The sequence below is a fragment of the Typopeltis vanoorti genome, chromosome 11 (genome assembly GCF_054136105.1).
Source record: "Typopeltis vanoorti isolate ZY-2024b chromosome 11, IOZ_Tvanoo_1.0, whole genome shotgun sequence".
NCBI lineage: Eukaryota > Metazoa > Arthropoda > Arachnida > Uropygi > Thelyphonidae > Typopeltis > Typopeltis vanoorti.
Window position 1 is genome coordinate 129,490,176 of NC_143559.1, and position 23,055 is coordinate 129,513,230.

Below are 23,055 nucleotides of genomic sequence, written 5' to 3' on the forward strand. Positions count from 1 at the left end.
AGAATGACAATCTTACTGCTCACGAACAAACTGTTTTAACCCCTAACCTCCAGAATACATTAAGTAATTGCCATAAAATATTTTAAAACTCAAACTATCAAAGAAATGGGTATACATGTATACAAGCCAGCAATCAAATTATTTATGCACTTTTCCCATGTGGGTGTCCGTTTTCGTTTTTCCATGTAGTATATCTAACAAGAATGACAATCTTACTGCTCACAAACAAACTGTTTTAACCCCTAACCTCCAGAATACATTAAGTAATTGTCATAAAATATTTTAAAACTCAAACTATCAAAGAAATGGGCATACATGTATACAAGCCAGCAATCAAATTATTTATGTGTTCTATAATTTTATCTCACGGTTGTTGTATATTTTGTGATCAACCATTTTTCTTGTGTGTGAAAGATTAAAAATCGTATACAGTACTTAAATGCTTACAAATTTTAATTAAACTTTTCCATGATTCCCATTTCGATGTTGTTGTTTTTTTTGTTGTTGTTCCTTTTTTTTTTTTTTTGTTTTTTGGGTTTGGATGACACGACACCATCACTTTCTCTTGGAATACATCTTTCTGACCACTTTGAATTTGTAGCATTGGCGTCTGTCAACACATGTAAAGAATTTTTTTTTTTTTAAATCTCCCTCTAGGAGTTCATGCAATATCACAATGTGGGTGTTTTATTGTAATGATCAATTAAAAAATACAAAGTCATCTATGATAAATAAAGATTGCTGTTTTTTGCATTTCAATGGCAGTAAATTTTTGAAAAAATATTTATTAGTCTAAATACTTGTAAATTAGGAAAACTTTCAATCACTAAACTCTAGTTCGAGGGTTCTTGTACATTGATGAAAACCGCAGAAAAACAAATTAGTTAGGCTTATAGCAAAAAGTGTTTGAAATTTTGCTTGCGTTCAAACTTGGAACTATAGTTGAATTAATTGTGATTATTTAAAATATATGTATATATTTGAATTCTCAGTGGTTCATTGGTATATGTGGTGATAAACTTGATTTTGACAAAACTCGTCACACTTTTTAGTAAGAGTGCTTTAAGAAAATTATACAAAAATTGTTATACTTCAAGGTTAAGTTATTTTCCTTATGCCGGTAGTCATATCATTTTATAATTGGAAGGCGTAATTACAGTAAGCGAATATTTTGAAAAAATATGTCTGTCGTTCATAATTCCAAAGTTTCCGAAACAAAGAATTTGTTTAATGAATGCCATCCACGGAAGGAAGGAAATATCCTTTTCAGTCGTATTTAAAATATTTATTTATTCATTACGAGCCTAGTATTGTATTGTAATGTTGCTCATGTCAAAGTACATTAAATTAGAATCATATACAACTTTTATCATATACTTTCTAGGATTCATCGGGGTATAATATATGTATCTTACGATGAATTTTATGAAATTCATCGTAAGATACATATGAGTCCTGTGAAATGGCAATATAATGAATATATGAGTGCACCTTATTAGAATGGCTAGCCTCTCCCTTTCTCCTAGTCTTAATTGGAAAGAGCGTTATTTCTTATTTTGCAATGTATGCATGTTTTTTCATACGTAATAGTTTGTAATAATCAGCATTATTATTATTATTATTCCTGATACCTCCAAGGAGTCCGAAGACTCATCGCGGGAGGACACCTACAACTGTCCAACCACTACACCGAACCTCTACTACGAATCATCTCCATCACCGCCCACCTCCACTACCACCACAACTAGTAATTTTTGTCTGTAAATTGCGTGTGTTCTTAAAGCATTTCTGTAGTTCCACATTGTAATTGCTTCTTGACTGAAAATTTCATCTTCTCAGCACTTTCGGTGGACTGCATGATCATTCCCTAATTAGAAGTAAGGTGGTCACCTTACTTGTTGACAAATAATCTGACATTACCATCAGATCTAGCACTTGCAGACCCTGGTTTTCTCCCTAACATTTTTAAATGATCATTTCTCAGTAGATGCATAAATGCCTTAAATGCCCTGGTGATATGTCATAAAGTCCTATGCCTTATTCACATCTAGCTTTCAACTCCTCATTTAGCTCTTGCCCACTCTCCTAAGTCTTCTCTCATTTCACCCTCTTCACTTGAGCTTCTTCTGATTTCATATGAACTCAGGATGAAACAACTTGATGAACTGCTCATTGAATACCTCAACTATGTTCTCTACAGCAGTTACCAATCTACCACTTTCACCCATTAACATCAACTTGCTGTAGTAATTTTCTTTCTATTTGCCACATATCAAAAAAATTTGCTAGACTTTTTCTTGGCCTGATATACTAATTTCTACTTGTACTACACTTTGGCTGTCCTTACCAACTGAGTCACTTGCCTGGCCTGCTCCTACTCTTAATACTCTTTGTGCAGCTGATTATTACTGTTATTCATTTTGATGTGCCTCAAAAGTAGCTCTTTTTCCAGATTTCATGCTTATTTCCCCCATTCATATATTTGACACGCACTTTATTCAGCCTTTTGACTTTTGGAATACATTCACATATTGATGCTGTTAACTATCACTTTGTCAGTTTCTAATTGACGTTTCTTTTCCACTCAACTCCTCATTCCATGCTAGCCCCAAGCTGTCTTCTTAAGCTTGCATAATCACCAGCCTTATAATTTCACACATATCCTTTCCTCAGAAAAAGCTTCATATGGCTAGCCACAACCCAGGTGATCACTTTATGACCCCTCTCTCCAACTGGAGGGAAGTGCAAAATCCCACTCAGAATCACATCCTCTGCTGAAATCATCAGATATAAAACTCTTGTTCCTTGCATTCCCTTCTCTACATACTGCCTAAGATAGTTGTCTCTCAAGAACTCAAGAAATTGATTTTCCTTATTCCCAAACACTTTCTTCATTCCACTCATAATGATCACTCCTCCATTATTCACAAACCAAAGTTACTTATACATTTCATCGCCACGGGGAAAGTGGTGATGAAATGCATAAGTAACATTTAATGTACAAGCCCATTCCCTGGCTTAACAAAATCTAACTAAATATCTCTTACTGTGAGCCTTCACTTCACTATCTCAAAACCATTGTCACTATATTCCTCTTGCATGTCTACCTTATGTGGTCATAATTCCCGTGCTATCATCATCAGCACTCATCCTCTCTTGTTTTTTCTACCGCCATGAAACACAGTACTCTTGCATTTCTATTCTCATCAAGATATTCTCATTTAACGATATTTCACTTATTCCAACAGTTTTGGGATGAATAAACTCGATCAGTGAAAGAGTTTCATCTTCCTTCTTTCTGATACTCCTGGCATATGAATATAAACACAGGAGTTGAGTTTTAGGTCAATATCCAATCCTACCCAAGCTATACGTAGGTTGTGATTTCTTGCCACACCTGCCCTGTCCAGTCACCTTTATCACTATCTATCTATCTATCCCGATGGCTTTAAGGCCCACAACTTTCCAAGCATGCTTGGATTTCGTAACCGAAATACGAGGATAGAATGGTCACTCCTATGCCTCAAGGTATTCTTGGCTGTATCCCTGTGTGTTCACGGGGCCGGTTTGCCTGCTTGCAGGATGAAAGACACCAGATAAACTGGCGGAAAAAACCCTACTGCCCGCTCCCAAGACCGGCTAACTTGGCTATGGCTGAGGAAGATCCTTCATCTCCTCACGTCTTCGACGGGAATCGAGCCTAGGACACTCCTTCCCCAGGCATATGGTTGCGAGGCGCAAAGCCACTAGGCTAACTGCACGAACACCTTTATCACTGCTTACCCTATATATGTGTGTATATATATATATATATATATATATATCTCCATTTTCAACTCTTCCCCTCACATCCCAGTTCATTCACTTCCTATGCTGATCATTCCCATACATACATTCACTACTACTTACAACATCCACTCTCCATATGCTGTGTTTCCCCCTGACTCTCCCCTCATTTCCCTGAATTGTAATATAATTCATCCATTCTTTATCCAGTTTCCTTAGGAATTGTTCTTGTGGTTGCAATGGCAAAAGACTATATAACAGTTTCAGTGCAGAAAAGTTTTGATAATTCTGTATTATCTTCCTCCTTTCATGAATTTAGATTCGGTTTCGGCCCATCATTTTATCAGTCTGTCTCTGTTTCTTCGACTCTTTGGATTGTTTTTCATCATTTGTTCTAGAGGTTCTTTCCACTTGGTCTGTATTTTTCTATTGTTTCTATCTATGACATCATTATTATTTGGAAACTTACCCACAAAAACCTTGAAGATTTTGTACATTTCCTGAATAATCACCATCTGAAAAATCAAATTCACATCAGAAAAGGACAGAAAATCACCATTTCTAGACATCCTTATCAACAAAAACATCACTTTTATTTATTATTATTTTTTTTTATGTTGAGCCCGTATATGAGAGGTTAGTAGATCAACCTATTGTACCTTGTATGGGTTGGGAAAGAAGGTACTTGTTCACATTAGATTTGAGTGAGTGTAGATTGTATTCCCTAGGGAACACATCAAGGGGAAGACTGTTCCATAGTATAGCGGTTGCAGGGACGAAGGAGGAGGAGAAGAAACTGGTTCTGTGAGTTTCAAGGTGCACTGTGTAGGGATGCTGAGCAGCAGCAGCTGCATGTGTTCCAATGAGCTTAGTACTAAGTGGGGGGAATTATTGATGCTATTTCGGATAAACATTTTCCATGGAAATATTTCTAGAAGACACATAGTGCAGAGACTAGTCATCTGTGTGAAAGTGGGGGGAGTGAGTTGGTAAGAGATGGGTCATTAATAAGGCTGATTGCTCTCCTCTGTATGGAGTCAAGCAATTTGAGGGAGCTTTTGGGGGCCACATCCCATATGTGGGCACAGTATTCGATGGTTGGGCGGATTTGTGATTTGCATAAGTTAATAGCTGTTCAGGGGTGAAGTAACGTTTTGAGTGAAAGAGAAATTCTAGTTTTTTAGAAGCTGAGGATGACGATGCAGTGGTTGTTATGTGTTTATGAGGCTTGATGTCAGGGTAATTCCAAGAAGAGAAATCTCAGATTGTCTGGAAATTTGGGTATTGTCAAAAATAATACTAGGAGAAACTGGTTCTTTTTTTATGAGAGATGAGACAGTACTGGGTTTTATTTGCATTGAAATTGACAAAGTTATCTGAACCCCATTGGAGGATGGCTTGGGGGTCTGAATTAAGGGCAGTGGTGGTTGATGAATCTGTAGGTTGAGGTGAGTTGTGTGGAGTAAGGTTTATCAAAAGAAAGGGAGGAGTGCAAGGTGCTGTCATCTGCAAAACTGTGTATTGGGTTGGAGGTAAGCTGAAGTAGGTCACTGATATATAGTAGGAAGAGGGTTGGTGAGAGGACAGAACCTTGAGGAACCCCCAGCATTAGTTGAATGGTGAGAGGATAAGGAGCCATCCACCACCACACATAGTGAGCATCCAGAGAGAAAGCTGACAATCCAATTCTCTGTAATTGGATTGCCAGCTTTCTCTCTGGTCTTGAGATAGACCAAACGATGGCAGCTTGCTTAGTAAGCCCTTGTGTTAGATCCAGTCAAATGCCTTGGAAATATAAAGTCCAAGCACTTGAGATTCAAACTTCTCCATGGCATTTGACCAGAGATGGGTGACATATATGAGCAGATCTCCTGTTGATTGGCAGTGATGGAATCCATTCTTGTGGTCGTTTATTAGACAGGTAGCTTCAACGTAGTGTAGGAGTTGGGAATTGATGATTTTTTTTTCATTACTTTATACAGGACTGAGGTGAGTCAGATGGGGAGGTAGTTGGACAGTAGTGACTTGTCGCCCTTTTTGGAAATGGGTTGAATATAGGCCAATTTCCAGGATGTGGGATAGATATCAGTGGAGTAAGACTGGAGGATTATCATTAGAAGTCCACAGGAAAGAAACCCACACAGGCAAGTACCTACAAGCAAGCTCATTCTATCACTCTCAACAAAAATTAGGGATCATCAAAACCTTAAAAAATAGTATTTTAAATATCCTCTAAAATGATGAAATTAAAAGAAACGGATGATTTCAAATCCTATTTAACAGTTCCTCAAAATGGCTATTCAATAAAAGTACTAAAGAAACATTTATTTTTTGATGAACCATCCCACATGTATATATGGCTGATGGACAGATACCAAGAAGTAGTATATGGAGTAGCAGAATCCAGAACAAATCAAGTGAATAGGTGTATCACAAGGCTCTGTTACAGGATCACTACTATTCAATTTTACATAAATGGCATAGGAAATAATTTGAAAGGAATAATATTCAGTTGTTTGCTGATGATGCAAAATTGAATAGGGTAATACACATACCAGCCAGGGGTGCTTAAGGGTCAAAGCTGTATAACTTAGAGGAGCCCTCCACATAGCCTTTAAAGAAATGCAGAGAACCGACCAGGGCTTCTGACCTAATGTCCAATCCTCACCTTCTCGTGGGGCACCCTGTTGGGTATCTACTTGGATACTGAACGAACAAGGATGGGCTGGCAATTTGGGATTTAGCCAACCAAATTGTATTCCTATTGGTTAAACCAAACTACAAAATGATGGTACAACATGACAAAATTTCATGCCGGCTGTGGCGTCGCCCGGTTGAACAAGGCCCCCGTTGTTTTCGCCAGTGAACCAGGGCGAACAGCGAAAAGTCAGTTACTGGAACAAATCGGAAAACACACCCCAACTCAACATCACCAGAGTTAAAGATCGGTACTATCAACATAAGAAGCCTGAATGGCAAAGAAATGGAGCTAGCAAAGGAATTAGATAAGTACCAGATTGACATAATAGAGGTGACTGAAACAAAAAAGACAAAAACTGCTGAGATCTTTCTTAGCAATAAATACAAAATGTTATATTCAGGCAATGACAATCAAGGAAAAGAAGGAGTAGCCATAGTATTCAACACAAAATGCGAGGCTCATCTTCTTGAATGGCAGACGGTGTCAAGTAGAGTGATTTGGGCAAATATCTGAATGGGGAACAGAACAATGAGACTTATTTGTACCTATGGTCCCACAGAAGGTTTTATTAAGGTAGAAGTGGAGGAATTTTTTTTAGGCTCTAGAGAGCGCTACTGACACAATGAAAAAGGAAAAGTTGGTCCTTGTTGTGGATCTAAATAGCAGAGTAGGAAGTGATTGTCAGACATACAAAAATATTTTGGGAAAATTTGAAGAAAAGAGCAAAGCTAATAATAATGGCAAATACCCTTTTGGATTTCTGCTCAGTACATGGACATGGTTATTACTAACACCATGTTCCAACATAAAAATGTGCACAAATTCACATGGAGAGAAGAGGCAAGCAATAAGAAAAGTCTTGTTGACTATGTTATTGTTGATAGTGATGTTTTCTCCCTGGTGCAGGACACTAGAGTGTACAGAGGATTTGAAATTGGAAGTGATCACTATTTAGTCTTGAGCAGGATAAAATTGAATTTCATATCGAAAAGAATGACATGTAAGAAAGTTTTAAAGCGAATAAAAGTTGAGCAGCTCTCAGATGTGAACTGTAGACTAAAATACACAAAGATTATTGAAGAAAAAATCAAAGAGTTTGAGAACAGGAACCAAACCTTGGAGATTCAGTGGCAAGCCTTGAAGAAAACTGTGATTGATTCAGCCAGAGAGGCATGTGGTGAGGTTGTCTGCAAGAATAGAAAAATCAGAGCTCCATGAAGTTAAAGGAAGTTAAACAAACAGTGGAAGAAAAGAAGAAAGCATATCAAAAGTTCCTGTCAAATAAGTCAGCTTTTGCTCTTAGAGAATACAGAGACAAATGTAAGAAAGCGAAACACTGTGCAAAACTAGCTAAACAAAAGTCATGGGAGGACTTTGGTAAGAACATAGAAAATAAATATCAAGAAGGTGGTAAGATATTCTGGAGGTTGTTGAAGAAGGTTAGGTTAGAGTGCTGTAAAAGGAGTTAGAGATGATAAAGGTGACATGAAAACGGGAGAAAAAGATATCCTTGAAGTATGGAGTAATTACTTTGAAAATTTGCTAAATGAAACAAGCAGTAATGACAGCACAGTGATAAAAAGCACTGACCTGGCATGCAGTCAGGAATACATATCCATACTTGAAGTAGAAAAAGCAATCAAAGGCTTGAAATGTGGAAAGGCAGCAGGAGTAGATGATATTTGACCAGAAATGCTGAAGTATGGTGGTATAAAAGTCTTACAGTGGCTGCACTGCATAGTTCAGAAGGCATGGACAGAGGGACGAATTCCAGACGATTGGAGTAGAACTCTCATAGTACCCATATATAAAAAGGGAAATAAAACTGAATGTGAGAATTACAGAGGTATTTCCCTACTGAGTATACCTGGTAAGATATATGCAAGTATACTTGAGAAATGATTGAGAAGAATTGTGGAAGAAAAGCTTGGTGAAGAACAAGCTGGATTCTGGTCAAATAGAAGCTGTCAGGATCAGATCTTCATTTTACAACAAATAGTTGAGAAAGCATGGGAATATAACAAAGATCTCTATTGAAGTTTTGTTGATCTGGAAAAGACATGACAAGATGCCAAGAGAGAAGCTATTCAAACGCTACAGTTATATGGTGTCAATTGTTCATTATATCAAGCAATACTTAGTCTTTATTTGAGTTGTAAGTCAGCAGTTAGAATTGAAGGAAGTACAGGAAGATGGTTTAATGTTAAATCTGGTGTGAGACAAGAATATACATTATCCCCTCTGTTATTCATTATCTATATGATCACATTATGAAGGAAAGTGGTATTAAACCTGATATCAAAATTGGTGATGTTAATGTCACCTCTTTTCTTTATGTGGACGATGTTTCTAAATAAATCCGTTACAAGTCCGCAAGATTCTCTGACTAAATTGAATAAATGATGTAATAGATATGGTATGAAGGTCAGCAATAAAAAGACAAAGACAATGAAAATAGGCAGAATCGTTGAAAATGTCAACTGTGTTGTGAATGGAGAACCTATGGAATAAGTAAAACATTTCAGCTACTTAGGCACGATTTTTAGTGAAGATGGTAAATTAAATATGGAAATAGACAACAGAATCAACAAAGCTGGTAGGAAGTCAACTGAATAAATTCATATGGAATAAGAGAGAAATTAGTCGGAACTCTATATTAGCTGTATACAAGACGGTGTTCAAACCAGTTTTAACTTATGGAACTGAGAGTTGGGTCAGAAGTAAAACACTTGACCAAAGACTAGAGACTGCAGATATGAGAGTCCTGAGAAAGATTAGAGGCGTGAACAAATGGCATCAATATCATATTAAAAACGAGAGTATTAGGAAAGAACTTGACATTGTCAGCATCCAGGAATGCATTAGCAGATCTAAACTCAGGTGGTATGGTTACTTAAATAGAATGGGCGAGGAAAGATTAGCAAAACAAGTGTTCTCTGCCAAGTTGGCAGGAAAACGACCCAGAGGAAGACCAAAATATAGGTGGATTGATACGGTACGGAGTGCCTTAGACGATAGAAATATTAGATCTGATAATGTTGGAGTTTTGACAAGTAACAGGCTGATTTGGAGGAAAATTGTAGATAGGAAGTTAGTAATGATGTAAATTTTTCATGTAGTACTATCATATCCTGTACATGCCTTGAGAGTACATGGCATTAATTTGATGATGATGATGACATACCAGCCATTGAATTATGCTTTAAAAGAGGTATACTGTGAGTAGACATATCGATACAAAATTAATAACGGAAAATACTCGCGTACAAAAATTATTTAATAGTATAATTTTCACCTGTGTCTCACAGGCATCTTCAGTACATTAAGCTCAAATTAAAGAATAACTGACAATTCCAAAAAGCACCACCTAAGTAGCTGGTGTAAGATAACTAAAAAGTTCAATAACTTTCCTAAAAATAAAAATAAAAAAAATAATAATAAAAAAAAAATTAATTAATTAAATGAAAATCAATAGAATAAAAAGTTAGGAAAGATTAGCTGATTTGTAAAGTACCATCTCCCATAAACGGGATAGACGGAAGCCGTCGGATCTGTTTAAGTTAGGAGAATGAAGTAGAGTTTCACATGTTTCTCTATAAAGGTGTTCCATGAGAAACTGACTTTTGTGAAGAACTCTTATCTTTCTCCAGTGAACTCTGTGTCTAGTGAAGATGGCATGTTCTGCAAGTCCAGACTTTTCAGGTTTAAAGTATTCAATATAAGATTGGTGTTCTTCTCTGAATAGATGCAGATCTTCCCATTTGTCCGAAATAAGATAATCTACAGGAGCACGGAATCTGCTAGACACCTGGATGATTAAGATGTGGAAACTTGTCCTTAGTAGAAGTGAGAAAGGTGGAGATTTTTCTTAACGGTTGAAAGGCAACAAAAACCATTCAGTGGTTTAAAAACTTTTGCTGTACGTTCACTGATGCCTTGTACATAAGGGATAGTAATGCACATTATTTCTTCTGTGTTTGAAGAAGAAGACATATTAAAACTACTCAAAGTTTTAATATGAAGATGCCTGTGACACACAGGCGAAAATTATACTATTAAATATTCTTTGTACGTGAATTTTTTCTGTTATTCATTTTGTATCGATTGAATTATGCAGATAAACGTGAACATCCCTTACACAGCATATATGCAAAATACTTGGTCACATATATCATTGTGTTCTAGGCAACTATTTAAGAATGCTGCTGGTCAGTAATCATCAGTAGTGTTGATCACAATGGGATAAACAAAGGATCTTTTGGAGTTCAATAAAGGACTTATAAATAAAGCAAACAAAGTTTGCACCTGAAAGTATCTTAACTTCAGGACTGGGGTATGGTACAACACCGGGCAACTCGTTGCAAAGGTGGAGCAAGCTAACATCACTCCTATCTCAGTATCTCCCATAATGCAAAACACATCTCCTTGCGGATATGTATAATGTTATGCATTAAGGGAAGGGCCACTACCCAGACTAGTTTCGACCTTTATTGAGGTCTCTTCAGTGGGAGCCAGGCCCAAGTGGAGATACCAGGCAGAAGCATTAGCAAGGTCATCTCTACCTATAGAAGTTGCCAAACGGTGTTGTACCACCTTATCCCAGTCCTGAAGATACTTTCAGGCACAAACGTTGTTTGCTTACACTTGGATAAAGGAGTAAACTAAATTTATTATAGTCTAACCAAGTGAAAAATAAACTTTCAACATCTTTCTCTAAATCCAGAATAATTTAATAAAAAGGTGGCACACCGTTTGGCAACTCCTATAGGTAGAGATGACCTTGCTAATGCTTCTACCTGGTATCTCCACTTGGACCTGGCTCCCACTGAAGAGACCTCAATAAAGGTTGAAACTAGTCTGGGTAGTGGCCCTTCCCTTAATGCATAACATTATACTTATCCGCAAGGAGATGTGTTTTGCATTATGGGAGATTCTGAGATAGGAGTGATGTTAGCTTGCTCCACCTTTGCAACGAGTTGCCTGGGTGTTGTACCACCTTACTGCAGTCCTGAAGATACTTTCAGGTGCAAACTTTGTTTACTCACACTTGGATAAAGGATTAAACTAAATTTACTATTATAATCACCTGCCTTATAATTCCACATATGTTCCCTTTTCTTTGATACTCCTGCATGTCTATTCATCTTCCAAGTCAAAACCACATGGTCACGCTCTCCAACAGGGGGGGGGGATGTCATCCCAGTTATTATCAGCTCTTCTGATGCTATGACCAAATCAAAAACTCTTGAACTTCTTGTGCCCTCTATTGCATGTTGCGTAAGACATCTGTCCCTCAAGAATTCCAGAAATTCCATTCCCTTATTACTACATCCTGATGCAATGAACACCACCAATTCATCTCCTTTATTCCAGATACGCGTGGCATTAGTATAAAGCATTAAAATGTCACCGCTTCTATATCTATCATTATCTCCTGCAGACTCCACTGGACTCAGTGTTACCTGATGTCGTCCCCTTCCCTCAAGTATCCTTTCCCACAAGAGGCCAATCCTGCTACAATCCTCCCTGGAAATTCTAGTTTTCCTGCATTGATGCACTAACTCGTTCAGAATACAGCAATCCCTCCAGATGCCTATGTCCTTCCTCATTCAAATGCAAGCGGTCTCTCGCATACAGTTCCTTTCTGTCCTCAAATGTCTTCCAAGCATCCACATATTCCAATGCTCTCTTCTGACACATTCTGGCTATTATGCTATTCATTATTACTGCTCTTCTGCTCAGCTCATTATTATCATGCCTGTGTAACACACACACTATCGTTCCTCTCTGCATTTTCTTTTGTACAAGCTAAATGGATTACCTTTTTTGTTGTTGTTACAGATAAGTGAAAATTCTGTAACTAATTTTTCAATAACTAAAAAATCTAAAATTGAAACAAGTTTAAAAAAAAATGTCTCTCCTCATGTACCAGCTAAGTGGTTTGAACTGTTAGCATTAAAAGTTTAAATCCAAATAGTTCAAAACATGTGGTCAGAACCCATCATTAAATTTTATTCATCTCATTAGACTTTTTTTTATTATTGATAATTTCAGTTTCATCACTTTTGTTTCTACTGTATGTATGTATGTATATTTATTATAATACAAATGTTAAAAAATAAATACCTTTATAATTATTCATGTTTGAATGAAAAATTATTATAGCTTCTCTCAAACTGCCTTAGCCTGAGAGGGATATGCAAGTTGTATTAAACTTTTAAAAGAGATATGGTGAATAGGATGGAGGGGTGGGGGATAAGTAAGGGATTATTATAAATTAATGTGGAAAAAGTATTTTATAGAATGGAGAAAACAAGAAGCTATATAAGGAATGTTGGATAAAGAGAAGGTGAAGAGTAGATTTTCTAGATTGAAAGTAGTGAATGATCAGAATATATTACTTGAGAGCATGAGCTGAGTTGATGAATGCATTTGAGGCATGGTTTGATGGGTTGTGTGTGTAACATTGGAACCTCTTGCATTGAGTCTTTTGACTCCATGGAGGTCTGATGGTGATGTTAATAATGTAACTGATTTCGAACCATTTAGGCAGAATATTATCCTTTCCTAGTGTTACATGGTAATCAGCATTCATTTTAGACAAATTATGGACTCTACAACCTTGTTAGAAATAATTATTTTAATTTCCAGATGTTTCGACCTTCATATGAAGGTCATCATCTGGAGTATACATACACACACATATATATATTGTTGTGGGTGCCATGACTGTAAATGAGTTTGAAGCAAAGTATGATAGATACTGTGCGAATGCCGAATAGTTGTTTCTTGATATGATGTTTACGGCCTCCCTCGATAGTCTAAGGACTCTTTGGAGTTGCCCATAATAATAATATATATATACAGAAACAAGCTATATTACATTTCACACAGTATGCTAAAGAGACAGTGATTTAATCAACAGTTATTCTAGTGAAAATAAAATAAATAAATGAAATAAAATAACTACATCAAAGCTATATTCTATTTAAGAGTACATCAGAGAAACTTTCATATGCATTGTTTTATTACAGTAAAGATGTCCTGATTTAATATGACAATTGTTATATTAGGTTTAAGATCCTGGATTACATAATTAACTCTTAGGGAGAAAGGTTAAGTGGGTAGAATATGAGCCTTCCATATTCTTGGGATTTTTAGACCATCATTATTGTTAAGATTAAGGTGGTTGATAAGAATGTCACAGGCCTCCTTAAATTTACGTTCATACCATGTTTTGGTGTGATGTAAACAACAGGTGCTTTTCCAGTCAATTCTATGTAAAGTGTTTAGGGCATGATCAGAAAGGCCAGCTTTACAATAGTTATTATATTTCATGTGCTGTATGTGTTCCTTCTTTCTGATAGGAATTGTGCATCCTGTTTCCCCTATATAGGACAAATTACAAGTGCAATGAATATGGTATATTTCAGGGTGGGCCGGCAGAGGGAGTGGATCATTGGATGAATTGAGTAAGTTCTGTAATTTTGCAGGAAGTTTAAAGGTGGCTTTAAGGTTGTATTTCTGTAGTATTCTGTTTATTTTATCTGATATCTGTTTAATGTATGGAATGGTTACAGTTTTATTGTAGTCTAGTTTATTTTTGTTTTTAAGTGAGATCTTGTGAAGAATTTTGTTGATAATATTTTGGCTATAGCAATATTTTAGGAAGGTATTACTGATAACTTTTAATCCATTTTTGTGTGCATTGTTCCTTGGAACAAATCTTCAAAGCCCTGTTTTTTAGTGTGATAATGACACCTAGTGTTGGTAGTGGTAGGAGTTTATGTATATACTACAGTGCCCCACCCCCTGTGTTCCAGACTGTTAGGCGGATCTCCTTGAATTTTGAAGACTCAACACTCAGAGGCTACCCTGAGTGTCGAGTCTTCAAAAGGGGGCTCTGTCCCCCCCAGCTCCTACGGCACCCAGCCCCCCGAGAGTATGAGCGTACCGGACTGGTAGACTGGTTCTTGAATTTTGAAGACTCAAAAGGGGGTTATAGCTCCCTTGCCATCTATGGCACCCAACCACCCAAGTTCTGGACTGGTAGGCTGGTTCTCCTTGAATTCTGATGGCTCGAAAGGGGGGGGGGGTTGCACCATAGGCACCAGGAGGGGCGACCCCCTTTTGAAGACGACACTCAGGGGATACCCTAGGTGCCAGGGGGTGGAACCCCCTTTTGAGTCTTCAAAATTCGAGTAATCAGAATTCAAGGAGTTCCAGACTGGTAGACCGGTTCTCCTTGAATTCTGATGATTCGAATTTTGAAGACTCGAAGGGGGGGGGGATCCACCCCCTGGTACCTAGGGTAGCCCCTGAGTGTCAAGTCTTCAAAAGGGAGTCGCCCCTCCTGGTGCCTACGGTGCCCAACACCCAGAGTTCCAGACTGGTAGGCCGGTTCTCCTTGAAATTCTGAAGACTTGAAAGGGGGGTTTGCCCCCCCCCCCCCGAGTTCTGGACTAGTAGGATGGTTTACCTTGAATTCTGATGACTCGACACTCAGGGTAGCCCCTGAGTTTCAAAATGTTTCAAAAAAGTGACATAAAAAGGCTTATTATTTTATATACAGGGGGTTCTCGGCCTACGTCGTCCTCCTCGACATGTGTCGTTTCGACTTTACGGCGGTAATCCCATAAATAATTTAAAAAATGAATTTCGACTTGAAGCAGCATGACGTAAAATTCAAACATTGTGGGCAAACTTGTTTGTGAGCACGGCGGAAGAATACACCGTTACACGCCGTTTGTTTGAGAGAAGTGGCGTCGCTTGGGTCCCAGCATACACTCTTTGGGTACTGCGTGCTTTGTTTACATCCGCTCTCTCACTTTGTGTTTGTGTTTTTGTGCGACTTTATACCCTTCAATATGGCTCCCAAACGTAAAGCAGACTCTTAATAAATCATCTTTTTCCAGTGTAATGTCTTTGATTTTGTTTACATGTTGTGTGTTTTTAATATAGGAGAGGAATGACCCTATATTAAAAAAAAAATAAATGTAGGCAGAATATTAATTTTTAAGAAGACCTCCATGTATTCAAGAAGCTCATCATGTAGGTCCATTTTATTTACCATGAAGTTTATCATGCCAGTTTTGAACTCATTTGCTGTCCCTCCCCCCTCTCTTCAGCCATTACATTTCATAAACCTACCATGTTCCATGCAAAAAACCTATTTATCATTTCCTTGCTCATTATTTCATTTTGCAGTGTCCAGAGGTCACTTCTGTCTTCTCATCATTTGAAAAATCTCTGCAGCATCTATCTGGTAAATACCTCTCAATAGCTTGTATGTCTCAGTCAATCTCCTATCACCCTTCTGTTTCCTCTGAAGATTATATGCTCACAGTTCTAACCTCATAAGCCATCTCACATTTCTGATATCATTTTTGTTTAATTTTTTATCATGAAATATTTGAATGCAGAGGTTTGGATATAGTCTGATCATGTCCTTATATAAGCCTCATGCATGCTGATCAATGTCCTCGTGTTTGCAGCCATCTTCTGGGTTGTTTCTACCTGTGCAGGGTGACCTCTGAACTTCATATCGGCTTTAACCTCAGAGTCACTTTTCTCTTCCACTTCCTCTAGTAGTCCCAGTAATATAATACATACCCTTCCTTTTTTTGAGGCAGGATGTATATTATATTACACATGGCATCACCACTCATTTGTTCACATTTCTAGTCTGTTCAAATCCTTCTGTATCAACAACATTCCTACTTACCATACCCATATCTTCCTGAAATCCATTTGCAGCTATTCACAAAATCTATAATTAATCTTCGTAAAGAACCTCACCTATTATCTGCTTATTTTAGTTTATAAATCATTACTAAGTTTTCAGAAACATAACATTCTTTATACAAACCTTTGTTTTTTCCCAAAATCTTAACAAACTACAGAATATGCAGAGCACTGTATAGTTTGATACTGTTACCCTTATTCAATTGCTGTGTCTTATCTTTTTTTCATTCATTAGGGATTCTTCCAAACAGAGGAACTTTCAGTGAATAACAAGGTTATTAGCATTATCAATTCCTTAGTACATTACCTTAAAATATGTGATAACATCTCATTCAGCTCACCTTGTGGATATCCAGAGTAAGGTGAATGCACCATTCCATTTACTTCCAATTCCTTCATTAGGAATTGGAAGTAAATGGAACAGTGCATTTGCCTCACTCTAGAGATCGGTTCTGTTTCACCAGAATGAAATGCTCTGATAAAGGTAATCGTTGTAGATATTCACTTGATCTTCTTCATTGGAAGTTCATTCTTCTACTGTCCATAATGATGAAAGATCTTCTTGGGATTTTTCATGAACCATAATGCAAGTTTCCTTGCATATTCTGTTATCTCCTTTCTTACTATATTGGTTACTTTTTTAACTGAGCTTTATATTCCTCATAAAATGCTCTTCACCTCTCTTTATTGCCTTTCTCATATCCCACATTCCTTTGTAATTACTGTCTTTGATTTCCCTGATCATTCATTTCATTTCAAATCTGTTTATCCTTCTCACTTGAGGTGTACAATTTGTCAATTCTATTAAGAAATTTTTCTTCATCAGCTGCAATACACTTCTGAACAATCTTCCTTTAAGTTCTTCCATTCATGTATTGTCCAAGCTGGCTTCTGGACCTTATAATCACCTGCATTGTGATTTCATGTAAATCCTTTTATCCTGAAACTGCTGCATGCCTATTGGGATGTAATATTGATCCTACTCTCATCAGCAATGGATAAGTATTACATTCTAATTACATCACATTCCCTGTTGCTACACCAAATCAAATCCAAAATGCTTACTCAAGTTCTCTCTCCACCACATGCTGCATAGGCTCTTAATATTTCAAATTCAGTTTATCTCTTAAGATAACTGTCTCTCAAGAATGAATGCAGTTCTTTTATTACCATGTGTTGTTTCCTATTATTACCATAATTGAAATCTCCCACAATGATCACAGTCTTCACACTTGCTTTACAGTTAATTTTTGCTAAACATTTCCTACTTTCCCAAGCCTATTGCAACATCTCACTAAATATCCCATCTTGTATTCATCTACCTTACAGCGCTCTTGAAGACATTATTTTTATTATTATGTGACACCTCCAAGGAGTCCAAAGACTCATCAAGGGAGGGCACCTGCTCTACAACTCTCCGTCTCCACCACTCAATTCACTAACTACAGTGAACTCCATCATATACACAAACGGCATCTACTGTCCACCATGACCTAGTATTTTCACAGACAATCACAAACATCCATACCCACGGCGGGATTCGAAGCTGCAGCCTTTTTGGTTGGCAAGCGGATATGCTAATCACTTGGCCAACCAGACCTGCATCATGTTTTGTGCATAGGACTCATGAAATCTCTTTCTGTATATTATATTACAGAGATATGATTCTGATGTGAAAATGAAGTAAAATTTCTATTTTCATGCTGAATACAAATATTACATGGTTGTCATTCTAGAATGGCTAAAGTTGCTTGACTTATTATATAGAACTTTATATGAAAGTTAAGGAAGTTCAGATATACACTAATAATTCTCTTTGCTAGTCAAAGTATATGGTGCTTAGAGATAATTTGGTCTGGAAATGGTTCTGAATATGCCTTTCTTATATTGTTTTTCAGGTGGATTGGATTATCAATGATTGTAAGGAATTTGCATTATTATATATTACAAGAAATCCTTTGCTTTCCTACTCTTTTCATTTATTAGTGAAAAATTACACAATTTTTGGGTATAGCTGTATATGCATTTTGCTCAAAATAATTAAGCAGCTATTAGCTTTATATCATCCGTCGATATCTGTGTAACTTATTTCTGTAATATATCAAAAATTTGTCAGACCATCTCAGTTTTTCTTTTATTCAGACCCATTTGTTCTAAGGAAGTAATATATCAGATAATTATATTCAAATTATTTCAAATTATATATAGCAGTAATACTGCTCTAGCTGAATGGGATAAAATTTGATACTTCTAAACTGAATATGTTCATGTATTCAATTTAGATTTTAATCAGATCATTTTTATTTGCAAAATGACTCTGATAGCAATAATTCTACACCTGTTAGAACTTCAATGAAAATATGGTATTTAGAATCTATTAAAATTTATCATCTCATTTGTTCAGTCAGAATTTATCTGATTTGTATTGAAAAATTTATGTTTTCAGTTTGCAACATTTCCAATTTTTACAAAAGTATTACCATTTGATAGGATTTTTTGAATGCTGTAAATTTGGCATAGGTATCATGATGTATAAATTCAATTAGGCACAATTTCAAAGAGTATTATTTGTATGTAAACAATTATATGATCCTGCTAACATGATGTATATATGTCACATACAGATATACAGGGTGTTCGGGATAAATTTGACAGTTTCGTAAGGAAAAAGAAAATCTTCTTTGTATCTATTAAATTTAATGAATTGACAAAAAAACATTACAGGCAGAGTTAATTACAATACTATCAACAAGATTTACTCAAAATAACCACCATTAGCATCGATCACAGCTTCAATTCTGCTTCGGAACCTCGAACAAGCTGATGCTACAGTCTCCCTGGGAAGGGCCGCAAAAACTGTTTTAATTTTATCCATTAACTGGGCTTTTGTATTACTGGAAGTGCGATTGGTGTCTTTTTCAACTGCGCCCCATACAAAATAATCCATGGGGTTAAGGTCTGGGGAGTTTGGAGGCCAAACATTTGGACTGGTGAAGTCGTAGAAATTTTCAGACAACCATTTTTGACTTTTCCCAGAGGTGTGGCAAGGGGCCGAATCCTGCTGCCATACATACGGCCTACCGTTGACTACCCTTGTTATCCAGGGCTTGACTACAGTTAGCAACTCCACGAACAAAGCCCGAATTCCAATGCCAGGGTTCTTCAACACCTGTTCCTGCAGATTTGCGAGGAATTCTGCTGTACGAACGCAATCAGATCGTCTGCTAGGGATCTTTCTTCTTGCTACATCCTCGTAGTCACCATTGCAAGTCTCTAGTTCATGCCTGATTGTTTTTACTGTATTCAGGGAGCATTGGGCAGCAGTCGTAATATCCTTATTTTGATGGCGGGCACGAATCATCATGATACAAGTTATTCTCTTCCATGATTCAGGTGGGTTCCAGCTATCCATCCTTTCTGACATCTTGTATATGAATGAAGAAGGATCCAAACTTTTAAATGAAGAGAAGTGTGTGTTAATACATGTAACTTACGGAAAAATATAATTAATTATAAATATGTCAAATTTATCCCGAACACCCTGTATAGTGCAATCTTTATAGATTTATATCAGACTGGTTAATGAATGATTTTTTTTTGTATTTTTTTATATTGTAAGTGGACTGAATAAATTATTCAAAATGATGATAATAAATTCTTCTCTGACTTGATTGAATTTAATAATAAAAAAAAAAAATGACATGCATATGGGTTTTTTCCCAATTGAAGGTGAGTTAGCTGATCTCATACGGAAGTAGCAGGGTTTTTTTCTCCCAGAAACTCAGATTTTTCATCCTGCATACAGGCAAGTCGGTCTTCAGGACACAATCAATTTACAGACAAAAAATATTAGTGGTGATGTGTAGTATATGCCATTGGTGTAGATGATGGTAACGGATGAAAGTAGAGAGACGAAGTGTTGTAGAGTAGGTCCCCCTCTCTCAATGAGTCTTTGGATTCCTTGGAGATTTCATGAAATAATAGATGTTCTGTTAAATGATGTCTTTTCTTTTGGGCCATTTTAAAAATGGCCAATAAAATTGTCTGCAGTACTATATATACCAAAAATGGCTCTAGGCTTGTTCGGTAATTGAATGTCATCAATTATATATATGAATGCTGTTATGACATGCATTTTTTTATTATAATTTTATAAAAATTTTATAATTGTTTATGAAAATGTATTTTGTTGTATTTTTTACATAATCCAGAAATTCTGCTAAAGATACCAGACATGAAACTTTTTCAAGCCACTTCAGGCCTTCAATAAGCAGAGCATTGGTTTCATGCAAGGTGATGAAATTCACCTCTCGCCTAAAGACATCCATGTCCCTGGTAGAATTTAATCTCGCAGCTTGTTGATTGGAGAGTGAGTATGCTCATCACTCAGCCAACTAGGTTGGCAAATATACAGTTATTTCTTTATGTATTGTAATCTATGCAAAAGAAGCAAACAAAAAAAAATATATTCTTGCACTCTTAATAATCACACTTGTACATAACTTTCAGGGATAGCTTCATATTCTGTCTCATCTTGCCATGTATTAAAAAACTTCTATATCTTTTCTGTAATATCCTTTTAGTAACTTATGCGCTTCGGTGTGTTTCCTATCATCCAAATTTTGTAAGTCACAAATCTTTATAGGAAATATTCTATAAACCAGTCACCAGCTTTTTGTTGTGCACTTCTGAATCCTCTCTATCATTTCCTCATCTTTAATAAAGTTTTTTATTCAAAACCTTGGTTTTCAGTCATTAAATAAATTTTAATGTTATCAAACCGAGTAAACCTTCACGCTATCTGGGAACAGAAATGTGCAGATTTCCGCAGAAATAGATTCAAAACTCAGTATTGCCACCCGAGAAAAAAACGCAAATCACGGGAAATGACGTCGACATCAAGTTGTTAATGGCGGGAAAACAATATATCGTAAGAATAGGCCTTAAGATGGGACCAACGGAAAATGAGGTAAATGGCAGGAAAACATAAATTGCCGGAACGTAAAAATGGGGTTTTACTGTGTGTGTGTGTGTGTATAAATAACCAAGCTTATACAGGGTGTCCCAAAATTCACGCAAAAAGTAATTTTGATAGAAAACACAGGTTTTTAATTAAACATTGTAATTTCTTATTGATTCATAAAGTGTACTGTATAGGGTTATGCATGGAATAGCATATCGGGTAAATGGCCTCCAAGGTTTTGCTAGCACATACGTACTCTTGTAGAAATTTTCCATGACCGTTTTTCATAAATGTGGCTGAATTTCGTTGATACAGCACTCAATTTCCTCCTTCAAGGCGTGGGTGGTTGTGGGCTTGTTGGCATAAACCTTAGACTTCAAAAATCCCCAAAGGAAAAAGTCCAACGGCATTAAGTCACATGATCTGGGCGGCCAATTCTGATCACCAAAACGGGAAATTACACGACCAGGAAATGACTCGTGCAGTAATTGAATTGTTTCTCGGGCTGTATGGCATGTGGCACCGTCTTGTTGAAACCACATATTGTCTACATCCATATCTTGCAATTTAGGCACAAAAAACTGGATTATCATGTCGTGATAGCGAGCACCATTAACTGTTATTGCCTTACTAGCCGCATTTTTGAAGAAGAATGGACCTATGATGCCTCCAGCCCAAAATCCGCACCAAACAGTGACACGTTGTGGATGCATTTGTTTCTCAACAATCACTCGTGGATTTTCTGAACCTCAAATGCAACAATTTTGTCGATTAACGAAGCCATCAAAATGAAAATAAGCCTCATTGCTGAAGATGATTTTGTTCGAAAAATAAGCATCCGCTTGTTGTTGTTCCATAATCCATTCAGCGAACTCTCTTCGCTGTGTGTGTTCATTTTTAATAACCCTGACCTGTCAGCTGTCACGCTGTCTTTTTTTCTTGATGGCAACACTTTACCGCACAAATGGCGCTAAATTTAAATCTTGCGTGAATTTTGGGACACCCTGTAAAATTACTTGGTAACCCTAATATACAGTATCACCAAGTTAAAAAATTAATTACATGTGTGTATATATATATATATATATATATATATATATATATATATATACAGGGTGTTCGGGATAAATTTGACATATTTATAATTAATTATATTTTTCCGTAAGTTACATGTATTAACACACACTTCTCTTCATTTAAAAGTTTGGACCCTTCTTCATTCATATACAAGATGTCAGAAAGGATGGATAGCTGGAACCCACCTGAATCATGGAAGAGAATAACTTGTACCATGATGATTCGTGCCCGCCATCAAAATAAGGATATTATGACTGCTGCCCAATGCTCCCTGAATACAGTAAAAACAATCAGGCATGAACTAGAGACTTGCAATGGTGACTACGAGGATGTAGCAAGAAGAAAGATCCCTAGCAGACGATCTGATTGCGTTCGTACTGCAGAATTCCTCGCAGATCTGCAGGAACAGGTGTTGAAGAACCCTGGCATTGGAATTCGGGCTTTGTTCGTGGAGTTGCTAACTGTAGTCAAGCCCTGGATAACAAGGGTAGCCAATGGTAGGCCGTATGTATGGCAGCAGGATTCGGCCCCTTGCCACACCTCTGGGAAAAGTCAAAAATGGTTGTCTGAAAATTTCTACGACTTCACCAGTCCAAATGTTTGGCCTCCAAACTCCCCAGACCTTAACCCCATGGATTATTTTGTATGGGACGCAGTTGAAAAAGACACCAATCGCACTTCCAGTAATACAAAAGCCCAGTTAATGGATAAAATTAAAACAGTTTTTGCGGCCCTTCCCAGGGAGACTGTAGCATCAGTTTGTTCGAGGTTCCGAAGCAGAATT

At 36.9% G+C, this 23,055-nt stretch overlaps 1 protein-coding gene across 2 annotated transcripts in view; it reads left to right on the forward strand.

The window, feature by feature from the left end:
• The first annotated feature begins 891 nt into the window (after positions 1–891).
• LOC150102042 (zinc finger CCHC domain-containing protein 8-like) overlaps positions 892–23,055 on the forward strand; it is a 183,861-nt gene continuing 161,697 nt past the window's right edge. For both annotated transcript variants that reach the window (XM_090400361.1, XM_090400360.1), the window contains exon 1: positions 892–1,255. In XM_090400361.1, coding sequence (XP_090256487.1) covers positions 1,182–1,255 — 74 coding nt within the window. In that variant the 5' untranslated portion in view covers positions 892–1,181. The remainder of the gene's footprint in view (positions 1,256–23,055) is intronic.